The following is a 25,640-nucleotide window of genomic DNA, read 5'->3' on the forward strand; positions in this document are numbered from 1 at the left end:
TGAGACAGTTTGGACATGTCCAGAGGAGAGATAGTGAATATATTGGTAGACGGATACTAAGTTTTGCACTGCCAAGTATGAGGCCTAGCGGAAGACCAAAGAGGAGATTTATGGATGTAGTGAAAGACGACATGAAGGTAGTTGGTGTGAGAGAAAAGGATGCAGAAGACAGGTTTGGACGGAGGCAATTGATTTGCTGTGGCGACCCCTGAAGGGAAAAACCGAAAGGAAAAGAAGAAGATATGCAGCCACATACAACAAGGCAAAAAAGGACATTGGGTTTATTAGATTTTCATTACGTTTTCAGATGATCTTTTTTCTACCATAATTTCATCCCACTTCATAGCGGTGATGTATTGTAATTGTCAGTGTTCGTGTGTTTGTCCGTCCTCCAGTCCACCAAATATCTTCGCAACCGTTGCAAATAGAAAAATGAAACAAAAAGCACATTCTTCGGGCAGCGAAGGGGATGAAAATGAAATCGAGAAAACTAGGTCAAGGTCAAATTTCATCTTTTGTACACTGAGGTACCGAGTATGATAGAAGGATGAGAAGGCCAGTGTGACTAAGATCATTGATCAAAGCTAGTGCTTTGAACTATGAAATTTGGTCTAAGCACTAGCTTTGATCTTCGACCTATGCAAGTAGGTTAGGATAAAATTTTGAATTCAGGAGTGTCGCGGGATGTTGCAGTCTCTCACTGCCTCAGTGCACTTTGTATTTCCCCTGACGGCAAAAAACACTTTAGTTCATCATCACCACATTCCTTGGTATGTAATATAGGCAATAGAAATTTTCCTTTCTACAATTGACAGTCACGAAAATAACACAATAAAAGACAAAGTCCGCTGCTGAAAAGCAAAGACACACCAACAACATTCCCCTTAAAATAATTAATGGATATGTCTGTGCTATCAGTCAGGTAATAAACCCATCAGCTGGATATACTGTTCAAGGTTTTCTTAAATTAAATATCATGCATTAATAGCACCGACAACAACAGTCAACATTCGGCTGTCTGTGCATGAGCAGGAAATGTTTAGGCCCGTAGGCTCAGTCTTTGAAGTTTCTTTTCTCAAGGTTGCACCTACTTCAATATGAACTCATTTAAATTCATATTCAAAAACTCATCATCGCACTTCTCACCCTATTTAAATGTAAAAATATAGCTGAAAATACTTGTCCACTTGCTGACTGAAATCTCCAGAAGACTACCTTGATGAGGTTAACCACAGCAACAGATCTAAAGGGAATGGGAGAAATGTATTTCAAGAACATTCACACTTAAATCAGCATGTTTGTTTGTTGGCGGCTGAGCAAAGTGTTTCATCAAAGAGGGCCAGGTCAGGGACGGATCAGCATATGGTGGCAAGATGTAGTCTGGAAGACGGGAGATGTGGAAACATTGCTGTATCCATATGAAGAACCATCTCGTCCTTAGTCAGGAGCAAATCCATGTAGTTTATTCCTGCTTAAGGTCGCCATTACTGAACTAGACAAATTTCAGTTCAAAAGAAAATATTAGTGGATCAGTCATCCATTCAGTCATTCATCTGCACCACCAGGTAGCCAGAGCAGCATTATAATGCTAAAAAAAAAAATGCATTTATAGGTTTAGAAGCCTAAGGTCAAAAATCTTTCCAAGTTACAGCTATGATAGTCAAAACTCCTGGTGGTGCAACAGAGCTACTTAATTTATTAATGTCTTACCAAAAAAACAAAACAAAACTATCATCTTAAGTCATGTGAGAATAATTGAAGCATGTCTATGAACTCGGTCCTTATGTGCAGTTTTGATTCATTTTGAGGAGAATTCAAACAGTCCTACTGTGAAAGTGCTTAAAGGTCCCATATTATGTTTGTTTGTTTTTTTTAATTGATGTTATTCAACTGCCAGATGTCCAACTACACTGTATTTGAAATGTCTTGCCCCAAAGTCATCTGTGGTCCTCAATATCTTTCGATTGAATATTGATAAATTTTCTTCCGCCCCCAAAAGCTCTGTGTAATGGGGCGTAGCTCTCAGCTTCGTATCTCCACCCCCCTCCCCCCTCTGAGCTGCCTCTATCAATAATTTGCACCCCTTGCGTTCATGTGCGTTTGTTTACTTGTGCCATTTCAACGCGTCTGCATTACAGATCGATCAATTGCCATAGTCTGGAACTTTTTTTACTTTCAGTAACTTTGCTGCTATGTATTTTGCTCTAATTCCACTCTTGTTTTTCATAATATAACAGTTGATTTTTCAGCACTAAGTGTGGACCTGCTTTCTCATGTTTCCCAGTCTTTGCTGAACAAAGACTCGTGGCTCACAATGAGACCGGCCGGTGAGATAATTCAAGCTGTCTTTTCCGAAAATCCTCTCTCTGACAGCTGTTACTCTCACCGACAATAACTCCCCCTCCTCCTTTGCTCTAAAAGTAAATCACATCCTACATGCTACAGTACTGTGCAGTAAATCGTCAACATCAACAGCAGACTCTAGTTGTTATTGGATGCACTTTAAAAAAAAAACTGGTAGAGAGTTCCTTGTTGTGTTTTCTTGTTCTTCACCTCAAAGAATAAATTATGAGGAAGGTTTACCATAATGTAATCTGAATTGAAAATGGTCGCATGATTTACGACTGACGCTTAACAGTAGATACTGGAAATATACCTACATATTTTAATACGATTGTATGTTTTTATTTTATTTATTTTAAAGTAACATGGTATTATGTGTTTTAATGGTTTTGTTATGATTTTATGAATACAATATGTAGGCTGGACAGATATTAACACTATGTGAAATGATGTAAACTTTATGACATAAATTGGTGTATTTTTTTTAAACTGACGCACGATCAGGAACAATTTAACTCGAAATGACATGTACCTCTATTTTATTATGTGCTTCTTTTCTGTTGTTAAGTTGTTGTTTGTTGTTAAATTTAGGTTAACAACATAATTTAAGGTTAGATTTCTGCCCAGCAGCATTAACTGATGGTAGCACTGAACACTTAACTCTGAACTCTGAATGTTTTACTATTTGGTGTTAATTATAGTTTAAGTCAGCTTGAGAAACTTAATGGAAATAAAATAATCAAATACTAAGTGTCCTGTCAATTCTTGATTACAAGGGAGCGCATCAGCACATTTTTCACGTAAGTACGATGGTATACTGAAATAACTTAAAGTATGGCTTAGCCTCCAAACCCCTAGGATGAAATTACTGCAATTCAGCAGAGTTAAATGTAAAAGTTATGTTACGGTAATGCAGTATTTTATTTCGATTATGTGTTGTTTTTATGTCCTATTATTTCTTGTAGGCCTTAGGGAAAAGTACTTTCGTATTTAGACTAATGGCATGTAAATTACCTCAAATGTAAATTAAAATTTAACAAATAACAACTTGCAAAAAATTCAACTTACAAAAAACTTCTTGGAACCAAATATATTCATATGTTGAGGATTATCTGTATTCCACAAATATGTGACTTCATGTTTCAGTAAGTGCTGACACAATCCCACACGTGTTAAATGCTGTATTTATTAATAGTTATTTTATTTATTACCATTGATCAAACATGTCAGAATCTGCAACCTTTAAGAGCGTGCTGGCTTCGACTCTTTACAGATTTACACTGGAGCCCTGAGGGAGGACGATGGGACCATTGGGAGGTGTTCGGGTGCAGACCTTCAACAAAAGCTGTGATCTGCATGTTCTGAGTGTGCCTGTGTATCTGTTGAGATGAGTGCACATGATTAGAGGAGATGCCACATGGCACAATGATTAGACATGTGATCATGCATATATTTTCCCCTGATAGCCATTGCACAAATAGAAAACTGTATGTGCATATAAATATATACTTATGTCATTAAATGTCTCTTCTGACCAAAGCGAAGGAAGGCATGTTTGTCTAGAGCCAAACGGAGAAAATGAAAAAAACTTTAAACTTCTTGCCAACATCCAGCCCTGCTACACAAACTACTTTGCACTACACACATGCACAAATCTATAAGTGTGTATAAAATTCCACACACTTGCTGACATCCAGCACAGAGAGCCAGCGAGGCATTCAAGCATCCAGGCAGATCAATAGGTTTTCAGGAAGCAAACTCCTGGGTTGAACCCCTAAGGCTCAAATGAAGTTACTCAGCACTTTTCCTCGCCACATGGTGCTGGGCCAAGAGCACTGGGCCAAAACAGGACAGTAGCATATGGGTGAGATCAAAACTTCTGACACAAAGTAATTTTGTCACTTCTATGACAGCAGCCATCATTATCTCCTTAGTGAGTGAGTGCACAGTTCACTTGAAATGTCTGGCTGAAGGACTTGTTGTTGAGGTTTTGCCTTTAGTGGTGCAGTCAAAAGAAATACATTCATCTGAAAATATCCTTTTCATTGCAATAGTTACACACAGTCGACATGTTTTAAAATGTTTTTTTCTGTCCCATTTAACTGCCATCACGGTCATGCCCTTGTTAAATATCACACAGACAATTCTGTTTGTACCTTTCATCAAACCAAACACTCATTTTAATTGGATCTGATGAGCTAAACAAGAGGGATGTCTTACAATAACAGCATTAATATGGAACCGAGATGGACAATATTGATCTAACAGACACTTAATTTAATTTGATGCTGAATATTATTTTACTATATATTATTAAAGGTACCGCAAAAGCAGACATCTTCGTCATTGGTTGTTATTTGAAATGAAGTTAAAATTAACATGAAAGTCAATGTGCATTACAAATACAATTTCCTCCGGGATTAATAAAGTATCTATCTATCTATCTATCTATCTATCTATCTATCTATCTATCTATCTATCTATCTATCTATCTATCTATCTATCTATCTATCTATCTATCTATCTATCTATCTATCTATCTATCTATCTATCTATCTATCTATCTATCTATCTATCTATCTATCTTTTAACTCACAGTGTAATAAAAGCAAGCATGTGTCAAAGAAACAAAGCCACTCCCTCATCCATGTCATCTTGTTGCAAATGCTCAAACGACTGTGGGACGAACAGGAACAAAAATAAATACAGATAAATAATTGAGGATTGGCACATATAAAAAATAAAGTAAAATATAAATGTCACAAAGGCGCCACATTTTAGGGTGCTGCCTTTTCCTTTTATATGACACCATCAAACAGTTTATTTATATTAGTTTTGACCAAAAAAGCATGAAAATGTCAACTAAACTAGACAACAGTTGAATGACAGCTGCATTTTCTTTGAAGATGAAATATTGTGTTTTTTGGCTGGGTGTTCATCCTTGTGGTCTTATCATGAAGTGGCAGGTATTCTAAAATAACATGAAAAGGCTGAAAATGTGTTCCCGGTAAAACTGAATTCTCCTCATAATCAGGTTAATACTTTTTACAATGCATGGAGCTAAAATATACTGTACAAGGACTGCAAGGAGAGTTGGCTCTAAAATAACGAGGTGCAGAAAATTGAGTGGATGGTTTGTGAAAACAGGAGATGCAAAACATGATTCTCGTTTGAAGGTTATTCTTGGCAGCTCTGACTGCAAAAATAAAAGTAATCCTTAAAACCTGTGTAAATAATTCTGAATAGAAGAAACAACTGCAGCCACATACAAGTGACTTGTTTTATATTTGTATAATTAAGAGAGGGTCCTCAATTAGTGCTGGCGATGTAATACAATGTCTGATCGTTTGAAACTAAATCAGCATGACATCAAAATAAAACAAACAAAAAAATAAGGACAAAGCAAAGTTATCCTAACATGTCAGGTTTTAACATCACATGAGAGCGGTGACAAGAATTGGGTTTCTAAAAGCCACAGTGCGCAACTAGATATTGGATATTTCTAGTCAGCTGGTAGCACAGCAGCTGATTAATACCCCCACTGAGTCTATGCTTGTTTTTTTTCACATCCCTAAATTAAAGCAACAGCATTTCCACTAAACACCCTATAAGAACATATATTTATCAAATTCAAAAGGTGTTTTCTTGATTTACTGGCGTATATATGCATAATCCACACTTTGTAATTACTAAGTGTTGCTTTTCGCAGTTGTTAGCCTGCTCCTCCTATCTTTGCATGTACTGAATCCCTTTTGGTCAGCCAAAATATAATTGATGTTTTCAAAAAAATAAAAGTACATTTTAAACAAACAAGTGTTGTTTTTAATAAGAAAAAAATGTCTATGATGCTCCCAAACAGGTTCACACATGGTGCAAACTGATTGACTGCAGTCTCTGATTATTTAAGGCAATTACTCTCTTGCAGAATAAAGGTGTGTCTGGGCATAATAATGTAATATGAATCTTGACAGTTCATATCTGCCTGATGAAACTGGGTCCCTACGGTCCTTCAAATCTAAAATAAAAAGCACCATGTAGCTAAACGTTAGAACTGCTTGGGTCAGCAGCTTGTGTTACTTTATTCCTCCTTATAGAAATGCTTTCATCAATGTTTGTTAGATCTACAAGCAGACATACTGCATTTTTACCTATATTTACCCTAGCAAATTAGGAATGGATGTTACAAACAAATATGAAAAATTTCACTCCTACTGATAAACCCAGTTACCAACTCCACTGTTTAAGTATGTAGACCAATCAGGCATCCTTAGTGTCTTTCAAACTCATTGTTTTGCTATTGTTCATTCAATTGCCTTTTTTGCAAATCCCAAAGTCATAACTTCCATTTACTTTTCGAAACTTATTTTAATGACAAATATTTATTTTAATTTATTGACAGACAGTCCTTGACTTGGAGATATGAAGAAATGTGCGCCGCCATATTCGGCTATTGTCCTGCAATTCCCCTTTCTGTCACAACCCCCATCAAGCAGCACTGCTGTGTTCATGCTTCTCCAACACTTGTTTCCCCCTCTGGTTGTTTCTGTGAGCATTTCAGAGCATAAGGATTAGTGCCTTGGATACGTTACTGTTTATCATGGATGATAAACTAGGTCAGTGGTAGTGGTCTCTCTCATGACAACTCTGCCTCTCACCAACTCCTCCCTCTTCCCTCCTCCTAGTCTTCCTTTGCTCTAAAGGTAAGTCACTTGCCATGTGCTTCAGTACCATACAGTGGATCATCAACATAAACACCAGACTCTGGCTGTTGTTGTTGGATGCGCTTAAAAACTGAAAGAGTTCCTTGAAGTGTTTTTTTTTCCTTCTCCTGAAGAATTAAATTATAAGGAGCAAAAACTTAAAATAAACTAATCTGAATTGAAGCAATCACGTACCGGCAGCTTTTGGTTCTTTAAAAAGTGGAAGACCCATATTAAAAGTGTTGTAATTCCTACATGATCACCAAATTTTGGTATTAATGCCCTAAAATTGAAGGTGAAAATCTGCAGTCAAAATAGATTTAGTTAGTTTGATTTCAAATCCATTGTGGTGGTGTATAGAGCCAAAAATATTAAAATGGTCCCAATATTTATGGACCTGACTGTATATCTGCATGATTGTTCATTCCCCTTTACCTCATCCCTGTGATGATATGCATCTGCTATGGTCTGTTTTGTCTTTTTCATACGCTCCTGACTTTGTCTTTTGTTTATTGGTTTTCAGTTCATGTACTTTCTGTTCTGTCACTGCCATGTTCGTTATTCTTTGCACCTGGTTTGTTCTCCCCTGATTGTTCTGTTTGCTCTTTAGCCAATTCGGGTTTAGTTCCTTCCCAGTGTTCACACCTAGTGAATTAGTTAATTATCAGCTCCACCTGAACCTAATTTTGCACCTTGGTCTATTTAAGCTCCTTCATTTCTGTTAAGCGCTGTCGCAGTGTAGTTGGTGTTTGTTCAAAGATCCATGTATGTCAATTCGTTAAGTCTTGACCGTTTCCCTTACGACCTTCGAGTTTTGCCTTGCCTTAATTGTTATTTCCCGGATTTTGTCTTTTGCCTGTGTGACCACGATTTTGTCATTTATGACCTGTGAATGACCTGGACCTGTTTGATTGGAGTACGTGTTTTGCCTGCCGTCTTTGTACTGTCGTTATCCTGCACTTCCGGTTTTGACCCCTGCCCGTTCTTGACCCTGGACTAATTAAAAGTTTATTATTAATTGACACCTTGTTTCTCGCTCCTGGTTCCTTCGGAATCCGTAACAATCCCTAGGTGACAACTTTCAGCAGTTTCCAGTCACAATTTGACTTGTCACAAAGGTCCACCCACATAGATTTCTTCTTTAATCTCATTACACCTATTAATTATGAAAATGACTGTCAAGTGTACAGAAATCGTCAATGCAATAATCCAATATTCATGGAAGATTTAACTTATTTAACTATTCATACATGCATAAAAACACACACAAAGACACAGGCGCATGCACACCACACACATACACACACACACACATACACACACACACACAGAGAGAGAGAGAGAGAGAGAGAGAGAGAGAGAGAGAGAGAGAGAGAGAGAGAGAGAGAGGTGTATTCATACACATAATGCCCTTATGTGTAATTACAGTAATTTGTCAAAGTGCTCCTTGATTTATGGTCGAATTAAAAATACAGTGGAAAACAAGCTGCAGGTTCTAGTGACTCCATACAGTGAGTGATAAATGCTACACCATTACGGAATGAGAGTGACATGATCAGGATGTGCATGGTTTGTGTGCAGTCAGAAGCAAAGAAGACATCAATCCAAGCATCTACAGAATCAACGTTGTCGTATGGACGGTGTATCCCCGGGACTTTTTAAAAACGCTGACGTCTTGCCTGCGACAAAAACCGCTGTGACGTCATATTTATGGGCCCGTGTGTTGTGACAACAAAACACAGAGGATTCCTATTGGATAAAATTTGACTCAATACAGCCACCACATGGTTTGGCATGCTTATAGCCGTCTTCGAAAACGCACTGGTGCGTTTACGTGTGGACGGAGATTTTTTTAAAAACGCTGTCGTGTGGATGCGAATCGTTTTCGATGCGTTTTTAAAAAGTTGCGTTTTTAAAAAAATCCGTCATCGTGTGGACAGGGCCTTAGTTTCCACAGATTCGGTGTGAATTTCTACGGTTGTGACAATGACAGTATATAGCACAACAACCTGCTCTGCCTTACCAAAAATGCAGTATAAAGGGCAGTGAAAACTGTCCAAGGCATCAGAGTGAAAAAAATCTGTTTACCCTCATCCCCTCTGGGAAGAGCTTCAGGACTCTTTTCTGCAGGACCAGCAGAATGAGAAGAGGTTTTGGGTTTCTCTCTCCCCTAACCGTAACCTTGTTTAAATCTGCACTAAGGTGATAAATCCAACACCCCACTGCCTCTAATGTATGTAGACCGAATATAGTGAGTGAACAAATTCATTGTGGTTAGTAATGTTTTACATAATCTGTACATTAATTTAGTCATTTACCTTCTAAACCCGCTTCATCTACTGTGTAGGGTTGCGGATTGCTGGAGCCTATCCCAGCCGACTGGGGGTGTGAGGCAGGGTACACTCCGGGCACAACACCAGTGCACCACAGAGCCACACAGAGAGAGATATACACTCAGATAGATAGATAGATAGATAGATAGATAGATAGATAGATAGATAGATAGATAGATAGATACTTTAATAATCCCGGAGGAAATTGCACCCTCATGTACAAATGCACACCTACGAGTAATGTGGGATTGGTCAATTAACCTGAAGCGCATGTTTGTAGAGGAAGCTGGAGAAAGTAGAGAGAACTACCACATACACAGGGAGAACAAGCAAATTCTGCACAGAGCGGGACCCAAACCCAAAACCGCCTTGCTGTGCAGCGACAGCGCTAACCACTAAGTCACTGTACCGCCTATTCTCTACGTATCTTAATATATTAATCATATTCTATTTATATTTTGAATGTTAATACATTGTGTAAATAGGTTTGTGTAATCACATCACTCACAATTATCTCATACACACAGTGTTTTTGCACATCCTCATCCTTATAACTACACATTCACATATTAGCTTCAACGTTAGAACTCTAAGCACCCGGCCAGCTTTATCCTGCACATTTTATTTGTCAATCCTGCTACTCTCTACAATAAATAAAGTTGAATCCATCTAATCGTAGAGCCGGGCAAGAATGATATAGGGTTCCACTGTTGGTGTTTCGCATTATGCAAATAACACAATACAGAATAAAACTAAATAATAATCAAAGGAAACACTTCTCTGTGGGCATGCAGTGGTATTTCACTTAGCACCAATAGACAGATGGGTAATGGCTGCTGTTACTGTGCTTCAGTAACAAATCATGTTTTCCTGTTGGTTGATCACCACAGAACAGTCATTTGTTACCAGAGTTACAAAAGTATGTGTATAACATAAGCAACACATACACATTCTTTTGTGTGAGGGAGGGTGTAAACAACTTTTAAAGCTGCAAATAAATTAAAGCTCTCCTTTCATACGCTGTAACAGGCAGTATTTCAAGCCAAATAAAGTGATAACGAAACAATTTCATTAAATGTCAATTTGGTCTCTGGGTAGAAAGGACTTCAAACATGAACTCCAATTTTTAGACCGTAAGGTCAAATACTACAGAAGCTAAAATTCTGTCTTTAATTACTTTGCTACATGACAATTCAAGTCCGTTAAAATTACCTGCATGATAAAGTACGATAAAAAAGGGAGAGGCTAATATAGTTACAGTATTGATGTCTTTGATGGCTTGGTGGCAGTTGGGAGAGTGCCACATCCACAGCTGTACATAACGCTTTAATTTGAGAATTAGACGAGTAAGAAGACATTGAGTGTGGGTCCGCAAGACAAAGAGACAAATCCTTGAGAATTATAAAAGGGAAGGTTGATTAATATTTAGATGCACATCCTCATAGAGATTTGAATTCTGGATCATTATTTCATCTTTTGGAACACTGAGACATGGGACCATTTTTTAAACACTGAAAAACATGTCCTCTCCAAGGACCCATCACCTTATCATGGTGGAGAGGTTTGTGTGCCCTAAGGATCCTGGGAGCTATGTTGTCGGGAGTCTTGTACTCCTGGTCGGGTCACCCAAGGCAAACAGGTCTCAGGTGAAGGGCCAGACAAAGAATGGTTCAGAAGATCCCATGAAAAACGGAAAAGGGAAAAATGTGACCCTGCCCGGAGGAAGCCCGGGGCCCACGTCTGGAGCCAGGCCTGGATGGAGGGCCCGTCAGCGAGCGCCTGGTGGCCGGGTCTACCACGGGGCCCGGCCGGGCTCAGCCCGAAAAGGCAACGTGGATTCTTCCCAACCCTGTGGACCCACCACCCGCAGGGCAGACCGATGGGGTCGGGTGCACTGCCATATGGGTGGCAGTGACGACAGGGGGTCACGACGGACCAGACCCGGGCGGCAGAATATGGCTTTGGGGACGTGGAATGTCACCTCACTGGTGGGGAAGGAGCCGGAACTTGTGTTGGAGGTGGAGCGTTACCAGTTGGATCTGGTGGGGCTTACCTGCACGCATAGCCTCGGTTCTGGATCCAAACTCCTGGATAAGGGTTTGACCTTGTTTTAATCCGGAGTTGCGTCAGGCGTGAGGCGCAGGGCGGGTGTGGGGATACTCACAAGCCCCCGGCTGAACGCCGCTGTATTGGAGTTTACCCTGGTGGATGAGAGGGTCGCTTCCCTACGCCTTAAGGCTGTGGGGGGGGGGGACTCTGACTGTTATTTGTGCATATGCACCAAATATCAGTTCAGAGTATTCCGCCTTCTTGGGGTCCATAAATGGGGTCCTAGAAGGGATCCCTGCAGGGGACTCCATTGTTCTCCTTGGGGACTTCAATGCACATGTCGGCAATGATGGAGACACTTGGAGGGGCGTGATTGGGAGGAATGGCCTCCCTGATCTGAACCCGAGCGGTGTTATGTTGTTAGACTTCTGTGCTAGTCACGGATTGTTCATAACTAACACCATGTTCGAACACAAGGATGCTCATAAGTGTACCTGGTACCAGAGCACCCTGGGTCGGAGGTAAATGATTGATCTTGTGATCGTATCATCTGATCTTCGACCGTGTGTTTTGGACACTCGGGTGAAGAGAGGGGCAGAGCTGTCAATTGATCACCACCTGGTGGTGAGTTGGGTCCGTTGGCGGAGGAAACCTTTGGATAGACCTGGTAAGCCCAAACGAGTAGTGCGGGTGAACTGGGAACGTCTGGAGGAGGACTCTGTCCGTGAGGCCTTCAATTCACACCTCCGAAGGAGCTTCTCGTGCATCCCTGTGGAGGCTGGGGGCATTGAACCTGAATGGTCGATGTTCAAAACTTCCATTGCTGAAGCTGCAGCTGAGAGCTGTGGTCTCAAGGTCTTGGGTGCCTCAAGGGGCGGTAACCCCTCGAACACCTTGGTGGACCCCAGTGGTCAGGGAAGCCATCCGACTGAAGAAGGAGTCCTTCAGGGGCATGTTGTCCCTGGGGACTCCTGAAGCAGTTGCAGGGTACTGATAGGCCAAAAGGACTGCAGCCTCGGCTGTGATGGAGGCAAAACAGAGGGTGCGGGAGGAGTTCGGAGAGGCCATGGAGAAGGACTATCGCACGGCACCAAAGTTGTTCTGGAGGACTGTCCGACACCTCAGGAGGGGGAAACGGGAAACCATCCAAGCTGTATACAGCAAAGATGGGACACTATTGAATCCAACTACCCCAACTGACCCGTCCTCTGTTGCAGAGGCAGAGCTGGAGGATGATGGGGGATCAGAGAGAGGTGTGAAGTCACCGAGGTAGTTAAACAACTGCACGGTGGCAAGGCCCCGGGTGTTGATGAAATTCTTATCTCATGAGATTTTCATGGACAGGATATCGAGGCGTAGTCGTGGTGAGGAGGCTTTACAGTTTGGTGGCCTGAGGATTGCATCACTGCTTTTTGCAGATGATGTGGTGTGTTTGCGTTATCAACCTGTGACCTGCAGCGCTCACTGGTCCGGTTTGCAGTCGAGTGTGAAGCGGCGGGGATGAGGATTAGCACGTCCAAATCTGAGGCCATGGTCCTCAGCAGGAAACCGGTGGACTGCCTTCTCCAAGTGGGGAATGAGGTCCTTCCACAAGTGAAGGAGTTTAAGTATCTTGGGGTCCTGTTCACGAGTGAGGGAACAATGCAGCGTGAGATTGGACAGAGAATTGGGGCAGCAGGAGCGGTATTGCAGTCGCTTTACCGCACTGTTGTCACAAAGAGGGAGCTAAGCCGAGAGGCAAAGCTCACCATCTACCGTTCAATCTTCGTTCCTACCCTCACCTATGGTCATGAGCGATGGGTCATGACCGAAAGAACGAGATCGCGGATACAAGCGGCTGAAATGGGCTTTCTCAGGCAGATAGCTGGTGTCTCCCTTAGAGATAAGGTGAGAAACGCTGCTGTTCACGAGGGGCTCAGAGTAGAGCCGCTGCTCGTTCGCGTGGAAAGGAGTCAGTTGAGGTGGTTTGGGCATCTGGTGCGGATGCCTCCGGGATGCCTCCCTAGGGAGGTGTTTCTGGCACGTCCAGCTGGGAGGAGGCCTCGGAGCAGACCCAGGACCAGGTGGAGGGATTATATCTCAAAACTGGCCTGGGAACGCCTTGGGATCCCCCAGTCAGAGCTGGTGGATGTGGCCGGGGAAAGGGAAGTTTGGGGCTCTCTGTTGAAGCTGCTGCCCCCGCGACCCGACTACGGATAAGCGTTGGAAGATGGATGGATGGATGAAAAACATGTGACAATGTCATTGGTGACTGTGCTTTATAAGTGCTTCCTAGTTAAAGGTTGAGATGCAAGATTGAAGGGTTGCCATGGAGAACGCTGAAGTATAACACTTTTTTTAGTAGCAATCATAATTCGGTGGTGTGTATGAAAAAAGCCTCAGAGAGCCATGGTTTTTCTGTACCTGATACAAATAAGGCGGATCTTTTCATTTTCTTCGCCACATTTTATTGGCTGTCAGTGTGATACGCGCCACAGCTTCTCAGTACATCATAAAATCAAAAACTGCACTTCCATAGGTTTTCATAAATTAACATTCATCTTCTTATGACGGGCTCCTAAGAAGATATATAAAATAATGATGACTTAAATCAGAGATGCTGAAATAAAATAGCAGTATTACAGTTATTATGAAAGACCATTATTTCTGACAGCCTGCCATGTTGGAGATAGAAAACCACATCAACTTTTCTGCATCCTTAGAGAAGGCAGCAGCAAGGCAGAAAACAAACAGCTGGCAAAACTAGGGTGAGCTATATCACCATGTCAGAATCAATACATTTCATTTCTGTATTTCTCCATGTAGTGACAGAAGTCACTGAAAGGAGGGAATACAAATAAGAACTCTAGGCTTAATTTATCCTTCAATGAAAGTCATTCATTATGTGGTCTGTGAAATGCACTTCGACCCTGTGGAGACGTTATTTCTTCTTTGAAACACACAGAAAAATCTGGAATTTTGTAAAATATGTGAAGGCCGGATTCAAATTCCCCTTCCGATCTCATTTCCTGGATCTTTGAGAAATTGTTTTTTATTCCTGTGCAACCAACAAAATATCCTGTTGGAAGTTTCATCAGTTCAATTCTCCATAACCCATTTATAAATTTAAAATCAATTTTTCATTTTATCCATTATATGGACGGCTGTGGCTCAGAGGTAAAATGGTCAGCTACTTATCAGATGCATCCCTCATGTCAAAGTACCCTTGGGCAAGATACTGAACACCAAATTGCTGCCAGTGGCTGTTCCACTGGTGAGAGTGAAGGTGAGTGGTTACCACTTCTAAAGAGCAGGTGGTGTCTGTCACCACCATGGTATGAATATTTGTGTGAAAGAGTGAATGGAGGCTAAAATTGTAAATCACTTTAAGCCATCAGTCAGACTAGAAAACCACTACAGTATATAAGTTTAGACCATCTACAATTTATACTAATACAAAGGTATTGCCTTGCAGTAATAAAAATGCAATTTGTTTAACTGAACCTTTTTCCATTTTCAGACTTTAGGAAATGCAAGGATATTTTTGTAAACTTTCAGTCTAGCAGAGGAGATGTACAAAATTTAGTTCAACTATGAATGTATAATTTCAACTTTCACTATTCAGCTTTTCACAAACACTTATGTAGAGGTAGCAGACGCTACCATGCAAATCAGAGGTGATGCACATTCATAAGAACACTCACACTCCAGGAGTTATTTGGGTTTCCAATATCAAACATCTGATTAATGGGTGACTCTCCTCTATGAGTGTCCTTCAAATTACGTGTCGGTATGTCAAGACTTTAAAATTAAAGTAATTTTGCATGACTAATGTTTACAATTTTAGTAGGAAAATAAGACAAGGTTGAACATTAAGTCATTCTCACTGACTAAATGGCACAAGTGATTTCTTCAATCACATTATCTGGCAATGTTATACAGTACATGGGCACTTTATTTCCAATGAAGTTAATTTATGTTACACACGCTGTCTACAGCTGAAAGCATAGCCAGTCAATTCACACTTCAAGTTAGTTTAATGCTTTTGATTTTCAGCTGGTATAAAAATATGTGTCTGTTTGCTCATCGTGTTTCCCTTTAAGTTAATGATTTATAATCATTATTCAAGCTGATATTAATATATTTCTGTTACAACTGTGCCAAGCGTTTGAAGTTGTCAACCAATTTCTGACCTTTTCAGACTCCACTGGCATGACTACTAATCTTTTTTTCTAAAGGGAATCTATGTCAAATTGTTCTTGAGATTTAGATATTTAAGTATTCAAATGAAATGGGTCCAGCAGTGAGCAGTGAGATCGGTACTAACACTTAATAGTTGTTGTCACAAATGTTTGCATTCAGCTCACTGACAACCAAACCACATGATATGGTGATTGTCTTTTGTTTTGGACAAAATGCGCATTTGGTTTGTGAATATTTCTGCAAGACTTTTGTGATCTGATGAGTTTATTGCAATTATTGAGGTACCCTTGATATTACATATTTCCATGCATTTATGCATTATTTTACATTTCACTGGCATTAATTTTTCATGTAAACTATGCACACCTGAGCTAAATAACAAGGAGGGCTAAGGTAAGTGGAGGGGGAAGACTGAAAGAAATAGTAAAACCAACAGCAAAAAGAAAAAAAATATAGAACACAAGTGCAGTGACAAAAGGAGCAACATCAACTGAGAAAATAAATCTTTGCATATTGTATATACTTGCTTCTAATTCTCGGATGGTGTTATTAGCAAAGATGGATATCCTTGAATGCTTGTGTGTCAACAGGTACCCCTTGCTTAAAGACTACCCTTCCACTGGTAATTACAGAAATGTCTACAGCAGATGGCATAGGGTTGAGCAGAATTTACATAAATATGCATGTGTCACACAGCCTGGCTGCAGTCGACACTCGGCGTGACTCATGCTCACACTCAGGACACACGATGTTTGAATATAAGCTATTAGGGATGGATGACTCAATACTTTCTGTAAAATCAAAAATATTATAATGAATATTTAGACTTGTCTGTGCAAATACCTATAGATAGTAATATTGTTTAACATCTCTCTCTTTGCCTCTGTCTTACTCACACATGCATTCAAGCACCTGCACACACACGCACACACACGCTGGAGTTAGTAGCTTCGCGAAACTGCTGGATAAATGCCAACTTTGTTAGGATCCCCATTTTGAAGGCACAGTAGACCCCTGTGGAACTTAAAGGGACAGTAAACTAATTTTAAAGTATTACGTATATATCTTGTTTATAATTATGAAAAAAAAATTTTTTCCAGATGTCTGGCATCATCCCTGGTGTAAGGAAACCTTACAATCTGCTCTGCAGCAGCACCATCACTTGGTGTCATGCGTCTTTGGCGACACCCGCCATTTCATCAGTCAGGGCAGCCATTACAGCATAATACGATGAATTTGTGATAAATAAATGTGAGGATTTTAGCTTGTTAAGTTGTTGCTAGCTGTATATTTATATAATGGCGCTGATATGGATTTGCTCCGATGTCTACGATTAAGTCACTTCCGCTGTGATGGAGCGCATCGTAGCTTATGATACATTTTGTTTTTCCTAGGTCCCAATTGATCATAAAAAAATAATTATGCCACCAAAACATTTAACGTTTAATTATGTACATTATTTCCCCACTATAAGGCACACCCAAAACCTATAATATTCCCATAAACCTACAGTGTGCCCTAATAATCCGATGCCCCTTATATATGGGTTATTAATATTAATATTGGTTAAAAACAAGATTGTTGAAAAAAAGCCGGCAGTCTGGCCGGCAGTCATGCCGCACTACGCCACCAGGGGCACCCTCAGAAGATTAAAGATTAAATCACTTTATTTGTCCACACAAATGGGGAAATTATCTTTACACTCTGCACTTGCACATGCACATGCACATATACAGTATGTATATATATATATATATATATATATATATATATATATATATATATATATATATATATATAAATATATATATAAATATATGTGTGTGTGTGAGTGTGTGTGTGTTTGTGCGTGTGTGTGCACCTGTGCGTGTGTGTGTGTGTGTGTGTGTGTGTGTGTTAGTTATAGCACGCAAACACTGTGTACAGGCCCCTGTAAAACCACAACACAAGGGGCCTGTTGCAGTTAACAGTCAGTACATGTGGAGCCGGGGTGGCAGGTCGCGACTTCGGAGTGCGCCCCAATGAGCAGGTTGTAGGGGGGTGGGGGGGCAGTCTGGCCGGTAGTCTGTCTGGACAACGCCCCTTGACAACGGTAGTGAGGGAGCATCGCCAAAGGCCCGGCTCTCACTGACCTGCTCAGCAGCAGCCTGCGGAAAGCAGGCGGCTAAAGAAAAAAAAGTGTCTGACTAAAGATAAACATCACAATAACGTAGCAAAACAAAGGGAATTTTCAACAATTCTGTTAATAAAGTTTGACTGACTGACTGACTGACTGATCTCAGTATTTCCCAACCACTGTGCTGCCGGAAATATCCCACTGTAAACTTAATTGGTCGAAAAAATGCCATAGTGGTGTGTCAGTGCTGTAATCTGGAATCTAGTGACAGTCCATTCTATTAGTCTGAGGAAACAAAAAGGCGAATGAAAGACCCTCAAAGCTGAACTTCCAGCCTTTTCTGAAATTTCAAGAGCAGAGTCACTGCTAGACAAAGGTGTCTGATGTGCTACAATTGATTTGCAAATGTGGTTGATACCTGAAACAACACATAACTGTGTACGTGTGTGTCTGTGGGGGGGGGGGTAGTTTAGGTTTATTGTACCTCAAAAAATACCCTGGGTTCATTTTTTTCCTGTTCCTTTAACTGAAAAATCTAGTAAAATAGATACATTTTTCAGCTACTTAATTTGCATCAGATCAATCCATCCAGTGTGGTATAGAGCAGTCACTTGCAGAAGAATATACATCAATCACATTTCAACTTGAATACTGCAATAATGAACCTCATTTGTGTATTTTATAATTTTCTTTCATTTCCTATTATTTGTCTTGGTTTTATTGCTTTTGAACATGCTGTTACACTTCACTACCTGTTTGAGCTCTGTGTTTGTTCAAGTGCTTTGAATTCTTTAGAGGCACTTAAAATGATCAAAATCCTCTATAGCTGTTATGAAGTTGTCTCAATTATAAATCAACAATACAAAATATGAAGGCCTCTGTGATGTGTGTTTGTATTTTGTATTCATTTAAAATGGACGTACGTGTCTGTACACAACAATATGTGTGAATGTGTGAAGGCTGGCAGGCCAACATTTCTGTCATAAATTGAGAGCAGTGAGACCCCCGCAGTGATAGGTGTTTCTGCTGACAGGAACATATTCAAGGTAATAGAACCACTCTGTCGTCCTAGAGCAGAGCACTAAAGCAGAACTGAGTTCTGTCGCCCACTACACGCATCACTGAACCTCCAGATGACAAAATGCCTCACTGGCTGACCAAATCAAACACAATAAAGCCAAAAAAGAAGAAAAATACGATTGAAGGAGAAAATACTCGGATTTGTCAGGTTGTGTCTAGGTAGGAAGGTATGTATCTTCAGTTGGAAAAGAAGTCTGTCAACGTAGTAATACCTACAAAATATCTGTGCTGTATACAGACCTTGACAAGTACTGAATGGCAGTCCAGCCAAAAAAGACGTTGTGTACATTATGCTCTGAAGCATACAGTGGACTTCCACCAGTTTACTTCATGACATAGAATGATGAAAAAAATGTGTTTCATCTTTTCATAATACAGAAACAGGTGAATGCTACGGCAAATCAAGTATTGAGGAAATTGATTGGTTATGCCCACAGTAATCCAGGTGTACAGTAACTACTGTCTAAATCCTCACAGCAAGAAGATTCCACATTTTATTCCCTTCATTGCGGAGTTTGCATGTTCTCTCCATGCCTGTGTGTTTCTGTCTGGGTTCTCCTGCTTTCTCCCACCTCCAAAAACATGCAACTGAGGTGACTTGGTCACACCAAACTGTCCATAAGTGTGAGTGGTTGTTTGTCCTTCATGTGGCCAGGCAATGAGCTGTTGTCTCCACCTTTTGCCAGTAAGCGGTGGCATTAAGTCCAACAGCACATGACCTGCAATGTGGAGTAGTAACTGAAGACAAGTTGATTGCATTCGTCTTTTCCAAAAAAAATGGAAGAATGGACAAATAAATACATTTCACACCAGTCCACATTTACTAAGTGTGATTCCCCTAGGAAAGGACCGAGAGTTAAATGTGGATGTTCCCAACATGGCTTCTGTCTCACTTCCACTATGAACACACCTCTACACAAATTTGAAATTATATCACCATTGACTGCACCATATCAATCTCTCTGGAGAGAAATGCCAGAAGCTATAACTCCCATCCCTAGAGAAGCAGACTGCAATAGCCAGTAGATATTATTGCTGATCCTTTTGGAGACAGAGTGAAACAGTGCAGGCAGGCATTGCCGGAGGGTCCCAGATGAGCAGAGAAGACCAATGAGTTTTGGCAGCTATATGGAGTTGAGAGTTGAATCTTTGGGGAATCTCACTGACCACTGCAGTAACAAAAGGGCGATGAGGCCATTTCTCGAGTTGCTTAGAGATAGAACTGAGTCATGACCACTCTGCAGTGAGCCTCGTGACCTTCTTTTTAACTCTATCTCAAATCTTTAATATTTTTATTACAAACCTGCTGAGATAACATTCATTGCATGAAAATGAAAATACAGCTCAAGAGCTCTCTAAGTTGTCCCAAAGGCTAACACTACACAAGCATTGTAACAAGTGTTTAGGATTAAAAAGGCTCAGCAAAATAGTCACAATGTACAGATACATGCATCTGAGCTCACAACAGAGATACAGTTAAATGAGCAACCAGGCTGCTTCAGGGGAGAGACAAAATAATTAAAAAAAAATCTGTAAATACCATCCAATCAAGAAGAATAATTCATCTGCAGACACAAATTATGTTGTTGTTGTTGTTGTTCTATCTCCTGTTTGTTACAGGAAACTACAAGAATTCTAATGAATGTGAAGAAGAAAACAACTGCAGACAGAGGTTTTAGATGTCTGTTTGGGTCCGTGTTGTTCAATGACAAATACTGAGAGAGAGAGAACAAATGAGAAAACTTCAAAGCATAGTACAAAAAAATCAGATATCTAACTTCAGTTTGTCCAACTGACCTTGTAGAAGCACCTGGCCCTCCTGGATGGGTCCACTGTACGCCACCTGGTAATGTTTGACCTGGAATCCAGGTACACAGGCCTCATGGGCTCCATCATCTTGGCAACCCACATTGACAACCTGCAATTAGAGGACAAAGGACAGGCAAGAATGAATGCATGGTTCCTGTGGCTCAGGCAGAAAGACAGAATAACTGAATAATAATGTTTGTAATGTTTTCAAAGATGTTTGTAGTGGCTAATGTAGTGTTAAGTGACTGGACTGAAGCATAATTTGAGAGCAGATTATAGAGGCATGGGCATGGAGAGTAGACAAACAGGGCATAAAGGAAGCAGACAGACACAGCGGCAACTCGCGGATGAACACACGGTACAAGACAAATGGAAGCAAATAAGACAATGCTTGATAGAAGTCCATGTGGTGTAGAACAAAACCTCTTTGATTATGAAGCCTGTTACTAATCTAGAATGCAGTGGTTCAACAGTGAAGTCTAAAATTTTGTAAAGTAGTCTCTATTTACAGGGCAAACATCCACGGTATATTCAAGTCTGTTGGTTTCATGTGTGTGCACATAAACCCAGTCAGTGTTTGAATCACACACACACACACACACACACACACACACACACACACACACACACACACACACACACACACACACAACTTTGTTTCCAGCTGTGACATTCAAATCAAACATTTATCACTGGTCAAGTTAGAAATTACTTCTTGTGAAACACCAGTAATGTACTTGACTCTATTGAACATCAGATACTGGGCATGTTTCATGAAGGCAAGGTTAACAAACCCTGAGATAAACCTGTGGTTCTGGGTTGATTTACCTTGGAAACTTGGAAAACCAGGGATTTCGGTTTCACAAACGCTTGTCAGGGTTAGTTTTGTTAACCTAGAATAAGTTGACCCGCAGTTTAACAGGCATGACAACACTAAAAAAAGCCATCATCAATGGAGCCCCGATTCGACTATTCACCATGACGACGGAAGAGACGCGCACCGCAACGCTTTAGGCAGTCGGAGTACAGATTTTAATCTATGCAAATGAAGACTTTGAGGACATTTTCCAAAGAAAGAGAAACAGCGTTGCAGCTGCAAAGAAGGATATGGCATGGGACAAAGTTGCTGTTCATGTCAGTGCGTAAGTTTAAACGTAGTCCGTTGCCATCAAGGTAAAATTAGGTAGGTAAACAACTTAATAGTCTATAATAATCTATTAATAATAGTCTATTAATTTATTTTATATAGGTGCAATCCAGCAGGGGACAAGCGCACATGTCAGCAGCTGAGAATGACGGATAAAAATGTCATTCACACAGGTCAGATTTCTGCATCATCTCATTAGGAATCCTCCTCTTCCTCATTATGTTTGATATCGTACAATACATACTAAGTAAATGTTTGACTGTTCAGTTGTTTTATCGTCAACATAATGCTATTGTCACACACATAAATGTACTCTCATCAATATAATTCTCTGTTAAATAAGGAACTATATTTAAACGTTTTAATGTTATGTAAATAAAACAGTAAATTGGCATATGCACATTACAAAAACAGTTGAGAAAAAGAATACTCATACCATTGTGTATACCTATATTATATAAGAACTGAAATCAAGAGCTGGCATCTAACTACTTTGCATGGTTTCCTTGATTAAGTAATAGCCAGAAGTGCTTTAGTTCTACCCTCAATAGATGTGGCATTGTGCTGCTTATAACTGCTTTAAAGTATTCCAGGTTTTATTTCCGGTCTGTTTTAGTCAGATGATACACACAGCAGTTGCTAAGTGATAAAAACAAAAATAAATTAATCTGAAATTGAAGAAAACAAAGCTGGTCTAATATTTTATGTTACTGATAGATCTCTTTCCATCACTTAACATTCTGGTGCGACCGTGCACTACAGTGTGACATTTAGCATCTGCTGAAGTATTACCACCTTCTTATCCTTTTTTAAAAGAGCATGGCTGGAGAGTAGTAGAGGGATCCCAACTGCACAGATTATTATAGTGAAATAGTTATTCAGAAAACACCAACGGTTCAGTCTGTGGAATTCATATGCAACTATATTTTTTAATGTTCTCCTTGTGTATTCCCAGCTATCTGTTAAAGAAGCTGATAGAATTCACTTTCTAAAAAAATAAAGAAAACATAAAGAAATTTTTTGCTAGGATCTCCAGATTAGGAGAGCAGATCTGGAAATATAATATGATTTAGGTTGTGTGTGTGTGTGTGTGTGTGTGTGTGTGTGTGTGTGTGTGTGTGTGTGTGTGTGTGTGTGTGTGTGTGTGTGTGTGTGTGTGTGTGTGTGTGTGTGTGTGTGTGTGTGTGTGTGTGTGTGTGTGTGTGTGTGTGTGATGGATCGGGACGTGAACCGGTACTGATCATAAAGATAGCCGTCTGAATATGAATATCTGAACGTGATACAAAAGTATTTAATTCTCTATAAATTAATCCTGAAACTCAATCTATGGGATCCTCGTCCTCGAGTTATTTATTAAACCGACTTTTGGTAAAACTGTCTGACAGAACCACGAAATGAAAGGGGGCAGAGTCAGAGGAAACCCTGGGTTAGTGAAATAAAACCTGCTCCTGTGTTTCAAAAGAATGTTGTATTGTTCAATTTAAATAAAAAATTCAAGGAAATCTGAATTACTGGAAGGACTCGAGACATCATACAACTTAGGCAACTCTGCCACAACAGCATCTACACTGTCTATGGGGATCTGACTGCATGATAAACAAGCTTCGGTTGATGTTCAGCCATAGAGGTTATTACATGTAATGTTCCTGCAAAGTAATGACTGCACTCATGGGATTTTCTTGAAGGTGTCAGGCTGGTAATTCAATTCTATCACAAGGCTACCTGACAAGGTGATGTGCAATTGTTGTTGGCCCATAAACCTAATCTTGTTGACTGAAGGACCAGAGGCTTGTTGGCATGGCAAGGGTACTTGGAACCAGATACAAATACAATTGAAATTACCATATACGCATACCCACAGAGACATGTGCAAACTAGCAAGCTGATACCTGTAAACACACCATGCACTACACATTTCCCTCAGCAGGATTAAATAAAATGAACACCTATTTTAAGGTCCATTAAGAATGAAATGTAACAATCTAACCTCAGTGACTCACAGTAGGACAATTAAAGCATTAAGACAATGTAATGCCAATGACAATGTTGTTAGAAAGAGGTAGCAGTACTGCAGCTAGTATTTTCCTTCAAGAAAGTATTTAAGAATGTGCTAGACAAGGTTATATCATTCAAGCTTAGCAGAATGACTCAAGGCACTTTATCAATAATTTCCATCTTTTTACTGACCTGAAAAATCCTTTTCACACAAGAACAACTGATTAAAAATATAATATAAATGGACAGGAAAAAAATCATCACCATAGGATGGACATTAAATCATGCCTGGATATAACAAAGATGAAATAATTTGAGATTGCAAGTTTGTATATTAGACAGCACACACAGCATAAGGCCTGATTCTACACCAGACTTTGAAGACTATCTGTGATAATTGATCTATTTAAAATATCCAGCTCTATGTGTGCTACAAGTATTAATTTCTGAGTCCAATGAGATCACAGAGACGATTATGCATGCATAAACATTGATCTACCATAACATAATGAGTGCAAGTAAAGTGAATAAAATTGATTACCTTGTTACAATGACACTTGCAAGGACATAGCACACAGCAAGGGAACATATTGTCCTCAAAGTTAATGTGCTGGAATCAGGAGAAAATACCAAGTGTGGGGATCTAAAGAACTTTGATTAGGGACAATTCTTAATGGCTAAACAACAAAATCAGAGCATTTCTTGTTGGGTTTTCCCAGTGTGCAGCAGCTAGTATCTAGCAAAGGTGGTGAAAGGAAGGAACTGCCATTAGGATCATAGGTTGCCGAGGATGACTAACACATGTGAGAAACAAAGGCTACTGTAAAACAAATTTCTAAACGAGTTACTGTTGGTACTGACAGTGCAATGCAGCTTGTTATATATGGGACTGCACAGGCTGACCTCTGTGCAGTCCCATATACAGGGGTCAGCCATGATAGTTGGAGATGAAAAACAGAAAAGTGCGAGACGGTGGCCTGGTCTAGTTATTCACAACTCAGCATGGACAGCATGGACATGTGCAAGCTGCTTGCCTGTGAAAGAAATGGTTTCAGGGCAGAAATTGATTCTGAGAATGCTGTGTAATGCTTTAAGCAATCTTCTGCTGGGATACCTGTGTTTTTGCCATGTAGCTACTTCAACACTTGACCTCCCAGGGACAGGAGTCCACATACAGGAATGTGGACTTTGTATTTTGTGTCGGGGTTTTTTTTCTCTACAAGGGCTTGGTGTCGACACACAAGGTCATTATGCAGCCACTTGGTAGTGGAAGAACATTACAAGTTAGATTCAAGATGGCCGACTACACACCCAGCTCAGATGTCAACTCCTTATCCAGACTTCACCCAGGTTAAAAAAAAATAAATCTCAAATTCTTGTTCAGAAATGTATAAAAGTGTTCATTTTTTCTTACGGAAATAACATTTGAAAAAAAATTGTAACTACAACGATTTAAAATGACACTAAACATGATGACCACGTACATGGACAGATGGGCTATGTTACTGTAAATGCTAACAACAAAATGTGAGACTAAAATTGTATTTTGGGATGATTTTGATAGAAAACAATAGCTTAATACACTACAAACAAATATAGCATGTTTTATAAATAAATCTTATTAGATTTTAATTTTTTTTTCTCATGATGTTTTTTCCACAGTGCTTTTCTCTGTCAAAAGTAAAGGAGTTTCTGGGGTTAATTGATGGAGACAGTTCAAAGGTGGTAAATTTGTCAGACACTGATGATCCTGTGGGGTATATCAACCCTCACAACAGGAGCCAAGCGGCAGTGAGGGGGACAGCATTGACTATATAGAACAATAAATTGATACCTTCACTGAGGAAAAGAGAGGAGGCAGAGCTGGAGGTAGCAGAGATGAAGAT

At 40.0% G+C, this 25,640-nt stretch overlaps 1 protein-coding gene across 1 annotated transcript in view; it reads right to left on the reverse strand.

The window, feature by feature from the left end:
• Positions 1-25,640, reverse strand: part of cdh13 (cadherin 13, H-cadherin (heart)) — a 370,468-nt gene that overhangs the window by 258,858 nt on the left and 85,970 nt on the right. Inside the window, exon 2 of the mRNA XM_068313468.1 lies at positions 20,601-20,721. Coding sequence (XP_068169569.1) covers positions 20,601-20,721 — 121 coding nt within the window. The remainder of the gene's footprint in view (positions 1-20,600; positions 20,722-25,640) is intronic.

The sequence above is a fragment of the Antennarius striatus genome, chromosome 4 (genome assembly GCF_040054535.1).
Source record: "Antennarius striatus isolate MH-2024 chromosome 4, ASM4005453v1, whole genome shotgun sequence".
Classification (NCBI taxonomy): Eukaryota; Metazoa; Chordata; class Actinopteri; order Lophiiformes; family Antennariidae; genus Antennarius; species Antennarius striatus.